Genomic DNA, 7340 nt, shown 5'->3' on the forward strand with positions numbered 1-7340 from the left:
CTCATTGCATGAAATTGATCGAATTAGAGGTAAATGAGTACGTTGTGTCAAAACTTTCGATCTGATATCATGTGGAATATGGATATTTTCAAATTGTCTACTTTAAACTGGCTAATTGATTACGTGCCGGCATTGTTTATCATGTGTCTCGTATTCAAATTTTTTTTACCAATGTTTAAATTCACTTGAGACAAGTCTTGAATATTACTCATGTGAATCTTCTAGCCTAAGCGTGGATGAATCATCTTTGATTCGTAGAATGAGTTGCTCGTGCATTCATTTTCAAATTATACATGCGGTGTGCATCCGGGTTACTGTTTAGTACAATGTTACCTTTTTGAAAAAAATTGCTTATAAATGGATTCTTTTGTGGAAGAGTCTACTTTAGGCCCTTGAGAGAGAGAGAGAGAGAGAAAGCAAAGAGTGAGAGAGAGAGCAGAGAGAGAGCGGGAGAGCAGGAGTTATGAATCAGAGACGAGGTGAGTAGTAAAAGAGAAGACAAAAAAAGGGAATAAATTAAGCAGTTTCAAATTTGACAGTAAATTGAACAGTTACATAGAAGGACGATATTGATGAATACGATGTTTTCCGTCAATTATTAACGATAGATAGGACAAAGGGATGAATTTGATGTTACCAAGGACCAAACTGATGTGACGGAGGACCGAATTGATGTTACCAGGGACGAATTCGATGTGCCTAGGGACGAACTTGATGTGACCATGGACGAATTCGATATGACCAGGGATGAACTTGATGTTACCAGGGACGAACTTGATGTGACCAGGGACGAATTCGATGTGACCAGGGACGAATTCGATGTGACCAGGGACGAATTCGATGTGACCAGGGACGAATTTGATGTGATCATGGATGAATTCGATGTAACATTTTTTTCAGGGATCCAGATGATGCAACTTGCATAATAAGTCATGGACGAAATTGCCAGTTTACTTGCCGTTAGTGGGATATTTACCTGATTAATGGGGTGAAATCATCAAATCAATTATTTAGCGGGTAAAAAGTGAAAATTATGTGAAGTTTAGGGACTGCAGTTAAAGTTTCTGCCCATTTCTTTTCACATGTATCTCTCTCCGAACGTTACATTCACCGGAAGCTGTGCCCATCGGTGTCGCCGGAAAATGGAGTCGGAGTCTCTGAGAGTTCAGAGGTTCGACGAACTGCCTTCCGCCTCGGAATTCGCCTCCCAAATCGAGCCTCGAAACGTCCCCGCCGTACTGATTTCTCCTTCTTCGCTTACCTTTTCACTGTCCCGTTTGGTCCTCTCTGGAACAATTGCTGAACCTTTTCGGGGAAGTTCACAGCAAAAGCTAATGCAATTCCCTGCTCCGTTTGGTTTTTCTCGAATTGACAGGTTTTCAGTGGGTGCGTCAAGGACTGGAAAGCGTTTGCCCGGTGGAATCCCTCCAATGGCGGCCTCGACTACTTGCAGGTTCTTCCTCTGCTCTGTTCCATGTTGTTGTGTGCTTGCTCTTCTTGTTTTGTAGCCAAGTTGAGGAATTTAAGATTGGTTTTGGTTATCTGCTGATAGTATAGATGAAGTTATCAGTGGCACTTTCTGAAGCTGCTTGGTAGAGAAATCGTGCAAAATTTTGTTTCTGAAGAAGGCAATTGATGATATTGGAACTCCAAAAGGGGAACATTTTAATACGTTCTGATGTAAATCATGCGCAAGATCATGAATTGTGAACATTGTGTGATTGTTGTTTGACATAACAGGGAAGTTTTCTCTTTGTTCTAGTTATTTCGGCTTGCATGCTCACAACCTTCTTAAAGCAATTTGTTTTGGGAAGAGTAGGATGATGAGCTGTAGAAGTAATGTTATTTGTTTGTTAATGATGCTTCAGGAAAGAGCAGGATCGTGTACAGTGGAGGCTATGATGTCAAGATCTGCTCCTGTTTTCTATGGTGACATTAGAAGCCATGAGAGGGTGAGTGCTAACTGCATTCATAAAGCATCACCCCAACAGCATTCAGTTTTTCTCGAATATATTTTGGGCTTGACTCTCGCGTTTTAGGTTCCTATACCCTTTTCTTCCTTCATTGGATTTTGTAAGCAAAGGATGCAAATGGAGGAGGAGAATCAAAGCTGTCCTGTTGAATCTGAAAGGGGAAATTCGTCAACTTCTGAAGTTGAGCCAGACTGTTCAATATCTGCATTTGCCCCTCAACAAACCTATCTGGCACAGGTTGTGCTCACTTCACTTTTATGATCTTTGGTGCTTCTTGTTTTCAAGATCCTTGCAACTTTTATTTCCTCTTTGTGGTTCTTCCATTTTGCTTTTGTTTACAAGTTTATGTTAAAGAGAAAATGCTGACTTTTCTGTGGTTGGCTTGATCTTCCTTTATGAGTTGACTGATGGCAATGATACTACTGAGTTTTGCTTGAAAGTGACCTTCCTTCCTCCTGGATTAAGTACTAATTACCATCTTTTCAGGTTTCTATCATGAATGCTGAGAATAAAGGGCAGGCCCAACTGCAAATTCTAAGAGAAGATATTGACATGGTTGGTCCCTGCTGCTTTAATCTCCTTCATCCAAGCACTAGAAGTGTCCCCTTAGAAATAGTTTTTATGCTTAATATCATTTTCCATTGTTTCTGACGCTTTTGGTTTGTTTTGGGTAGCCTTCAATCTTGGGTACAAGAAAAGTGGCTTCTATCAACCTGTGGATGAACAATGCCAAAGCTAGGTCAAGCACTCACTACGATCCTCATCATAATTTACTCTGCATTGTCGCTGGTCATAAGCAAGGTTAGTTTTATGCTCTCCTTTTCATTGGCTGGGTTAATTTATCCTAGTTATTTCACAAATTTGCATAAAAGGTTACTGCTCTTTTTAATTGTGGCTATAAAATGCTTGTGATTATTTGCTCACCTTGAACTGCCCCTTTTGGGGCTGGCTATCTAGGTTTTCTTATCTGTTTAGTGCTGAACTGATGCCAAATAGATGCATGAGGTCCGTTTTATTAGTATTTGGTTCCTTTGCATCTATTTGCTGCAAACTTGCAAAAAATCCATTTTCTTATGAAACTATATTATCATATGAGGAACATGGATAATGTGAATGTTCTGGGATTTGTCTTTTAATCTAAGTATTGCACTACTTTGAATGAAATACTTTGTATTGCACTCCAAATGAGCATATGAACCATTTTGAAGCATTAATTGAAGCTGAAGCATATAAGAAATTTTCCATTTCACGTTTTGTGGCAAGACGTTCCTTTCTTTAATGATATATTGAGATCTGTAATTCTCAAAGAAAAGATATATTGAGATTTGTATCATGCTTATAGGCTGTAATGCTTCCATATGTGTTTTTCAGTTGTTCTATGGCCCCCTTCTGCAAGTCACTTGTTATACCCAATGCCCCTATATGGGGAGGCCTCAAACCATAGGTACATCAACTCTTGGGACTCTGTTAGGCCTTGTTTTTTATCTATTGCATCAATAAAGTTTATTTAATTTCTCTCGAAAAGATATTTTCCAACATTTATTTAATCTTATTCGAGCCATCCTCTTTTCTTTTCCTTCTTCTTAACAGCTCCGTAGCTTTAGAATGCCCTAATTTTTCTGCTTATCCAAGAGCAAAATGCTTGATGGAATACTCCCAGACAGTCATGCTTCATGCAGGCGATGCACTTTTCATCCCTGAAGGATGGTAAATCTCTATCTGAAATATTATTTTGGTCCTCGGTTTTCTAATTAGTTTTTTTACGTAATGCAAACACTTTTTCATGATCTATCTGGACCATAATTTGCCCTCCACGACAGTGGCTATTATTTACTTTTATCAAAATTATAACCAGGTTCAAGCACTCTTGACTTTTGGGAGTGATATCCCTAATCATATGGGTCTCCCTGTATTCCCCATTCATTTCTTCTCTCATCCTGTATGGTGCTTTTCTATTTTAAGACAACTTCTCATGTTTTTCAACTTCTTGGTTGTACTTTATTGATCTCATCTTCCCTGCAATTAGTGCATCATACTGTGCATTAGGTGATTCTGAATTTCTCCTCCCAAAAAGCTACAGGTTTCACCAGGTGGATAGTACTGATTTAACCATTGCAGTAAATTTTTGGTGGCAATCTGATGTGATGTTGAGCATGTCGGAGCACATGGAAGTGTATTATTTGCGCAGGATATTAAGAAGGTATTATAATTTGATTTATCTTTTAAAATATTGATTGATGCATGTTACCATATTATCATAAGGATCTAATCAGGTTTCTTTTTCTCTTTCATATCTGGAATCTGAACAAAATTGCAATTTTGAAGATTGATAGATAAAGAAATGGTATGTATATCACGTTCCCTAAGGTGGTTTTTACATTGTGCCTATTTCGGATTGCGCACTTTTTTATTCATTTATATTCTTGGAAAATATTTTTTTCCTTATTGTTAGCTCGAAGTGTGATGACCAGTGCTCTTGGGTTTCCCTATTGTGAAATTAGGACAGAACCAAATGCTGTGCTTAACTGCTTGTTCTGGTTCTGGTGAAAGAGAGGGGCATGTACCTGGGTTGGCCTACAAGGAGGAGGCAGGTTTGTTATAAGCAGGGTCATATATATGTCTACTGATAACGATAACTGCAATTTTATGGCACCGCCTTTTTCTTCACCTGCTCTTTCCTATCTTGTAGATCAGTCCCTTACTGATACTAAGAAGGTGCAAGAGGAGGCGGACTCGAGGGGAAAAGAACAACAAAACAGCTCTATACATGATCTTGAGCCTGCTGCTTTACAGGCTCTTCATGAGCTAGTTTCTTTAGTTCATGACCGTGTAAATGTGGACAAAAGTCAACTCAAGGTATCTGCCTCGGGAAATGATTCTGATGTCAGCATGGAAGATGAACATAAGAATGATTTATTTGTCAACCTTGAAGACGATCCTGTTGCGAAGATACTTTGGGCCCTCAAGCCATGTTTCCTCCGTAATATGTTTGCTTCCATGGCAGTAAGTATTTTTTTTATGTCCAAATGACTTAAATATATTGCAGATTTTTCGTACGGTACTTTTTATTATTTTTAACAGATTAATAGATGGGTTTGAGTAATTAATTCTTTTCATTTAGATGCTTTATTTTTGTGTTCTGCATACAGAATTTGATGAACTTTGGAGTAATAGCTTTTCTTCACATCAAGGCAGTCTGTTATATCACTTCTATGATTAAGATGTATAGCGTTACCGCCTCTCCGAGTTCATCTCATTTGTGAGAGTCCTGACTTCAGCAGATAATTCATGTTCATGGAGCTGAGAAGCATAAGTTGCTATTATTATCTTGGTTGTTGAATGGATATAACCTCTGGTCACCCCTTTTGAGTTTTGCTTATCTTCTTTGAACTGTTTAAAGGAGCCTATTACTTTCAGAAATAGAATATGCATATATCAAACGGCGAGCTAAATTAGTTCCCCCTCTCACTAAGAACTTCTTTTGTGGCAGCGGAAATTTTCCAGTATATTCTGTCCATTACTGAAGCTGGACCATGTTTTTTTGTCATTGTCTTTTCCTTTTTAGATCTTGCCTTCTTATATTGCCCTAGTCCGTTTTGTATTTATTCATTGGTCTTGTTGGTGGTTGGTGGTTTGCTGACATTTCTTATCCGATATATTATAATAGTTGTCCTCACCAGGCAACGAACTTCAGACAGTACCCTGTTGGCTTAAACTTCAGACCATTTCGAAAATATCTTCAATGCTCTCAACGTTTCCAATATTTCTACTCATTTTAGGAATGTTTCCCGAGGACTCTGGAGGCTCTCGTGCTGCATTTGCTTTCACCACTGGGTGCTGAAGTCTTGACGAGGAAGTTCGATGAATTGGATGAGAGGACATCTGAAGAAGATAGGTAAGTTTTATTCTTTCCAGAATGTTAAATTTTGTGTCAAGTTCCATTGTCAGAAATAACGTCTTTGTCTTTGTTATTTCAGGAATAAATTCTATCAGTTATTCTATGGCGCATTCGATGACCAATTTGCTGCCATGGAGGCCATTTTGAATGGGAAAGAGTTGTTCGCTCAGCTGGTAATGTGGTCACTGAGTTTGTAGGATTATCAGAGAAGAATTGCCACCATGTGGTGCAATTCTTTTTTCATTCACCATTGTTGGGAGGATTTAAATATTTGGGCTGGGCCTCCTGTAGATTTTGAAGCAAGGAGTTCACGTAGTGTTGTCTAATAAGAACTGTTTTCGTGGTCAAGCAGTTCCTTAGATGGAAATACCGGGTATTTAAAACTTGTGAGTCTCAATATGGTCTCAGAACAATAGATATGTTTACCAATAGCCATTTTTTGTCAACTATTTAAAGATATTTAATATTTTTCATGAAACCTCTTTATTCCTGAGCTCTCTCCCTTTTCATCGGTTGGTCATCTTCTAGAGTAACTTTAAATTTGCATATGATGACATTCAAGAGCAAGTTTTTCCCGAGTTTTGTTCACAATAACAATGTTTTGACTGTTCTAAGTTTCTCGCTGTGGCAGGCTTTCAAGAGTGTCTTAGATAAGTACTTGGGGGTGAAACTGGACTGCGGGCCGAAAGGGCAGCTGCAAAGATCCTTCTAGACTTTTAACAAATGTAAGCCTTCAGTCAAGACCCGTAGGAAGCTATGAGTCGGCAAGTAAGACTGTTGCAGAAACTCTGGTTCTTGTTTGTTTGTGGAAATTTTCCTGTGTAAGATACAAACATTTTTCGGCCTATATTCTCCCTTGTTCGTGGATTCAAAGATGTATTTCTTCTCTTTCTATACAAACTGTTGGGCCTCATATCTTGAATGTTCATGCGTGTGACAATGTATGTATTGAGACTACAGTTTACATATGAGGTAATCCTATGGGCGCATGGCGCTGCACTGGATCCAGATAAATGTTTAGATGAAACTACAAAATCGATGTCGAACATTTATTGGACATTTATCGTTTATTTAAAAGCAGTAGACGATCCCAAGGGGATGGCTCCTGCTTGACTGAAGTCTTGGTTTTGATTGGTACATCAGTATCATAGGCAATGGTTGTTAGTTTCGTCTTGACGTCTTTATGCAGGATGAAAAAAGGCAAGCAAACCGAGCAGGGAGGGCAGGTTTTAGATTCTGCATACATGTGTAAAGGCAGCAGGATATGCTTTTCTTTTTCTAAAATTCCATGTTGCAGTATTTAACCTTTTGGTTAATATGAGATACTTAGAGCTTTTAATCGACGAGGATGATTCAATTGGCACGGGAAAGAGGAACGGGACGGAGAAGGATCACTTGCATATGCAAACAGAGGAGGAGAGGAAAGAGAGAAAAGATTAAAGGGGAAAAGGGGAGAGGGGGGGAGGCTG

General features: G+C 38.8%; 1 protein-coding gene across 2 annotated transcripts; it reads left to right on the forward strand.

The window, feature by feature from the left end:
* The first annotated feature begins 1078 nt into the window (after nt 1-1078).
* Nucleotides 1079-6898, forward strand: LOC116189274. Of its 2 annotated transcripts, none has more exons than XM_031518866.1 (15): nt 1079-1235; nt 1376-1453; nt 1869-1952; nt 2040-2210; nt 2460-2528; nt 2648-2774; nt 3345-3417; nt 3564-3680; nt 4048-4173; nt 4299-4317; nt 4480-4564; nt 4663-4976; nt 5753-5868; nt 5951-6044; nt 6503-6898. In XM_031518866.1, exons 1-15 carry the CDS (start codon nt 1083-1085, stop codon nt 6581-6583), a joined length of 1707 nt encoding a protein of 568 aa, XP_031374726.1. In that variant the 5' UTR covers nt 1079-1082; the 3' UTR covers nt 6584-6898. The 2 variants fall into 2 exon arrangements, with proteins under 2 accessions (XP_031374726.1, XP_031374727.1); XM_031518867.1 differs by having other exon boundaries at nt 4054-4173; nt 6503-6767.
* Nucleotides 6899-7340: the final 442 nt, after the last annotated feature.

This window comes from Punica granatum, chromosome 8 (genome assembly GCF_007655135.1).
Source record: "Punica granatum isolate Tunisia-2019 chromosome 8, ASM765513v2, whole genome shotgun sequence".
Lineage (NCBI taxonomy): Eukaryota > Viridiplantae > Streptophyta > Magnoliopsida > Myrtales > Lythraceae > Punica > Punica granatum.

What these genes read in the sequence shown, in the direction of transcription:
- LOC116189274 (XM_031518866.1), top strand. Translation starts at nt 1,083, where the DNA reads ATGTATCTCTCTCCGAACGTTACATTCACCGGAAGCTGTGCCCATCGG. An exon ending in CTTTTCATCCCTGAAGGATG is followed by an intron (nt 3,681 to 4,047) that starts GTAAATCTCTAT and finishes CCTCCCAAAAAG; the next exon opens with CTACAGGTTTCACCAGGTGG. An exon ending in ATATGTTTGCTTCCATGGCA is followed by an intron (nt 4,977 to 5,752) that starts GTAAGTATTTTT and finishes TACTCATTTTAG; the next exon opens with GAATGTTTCCCGAGGACTCT.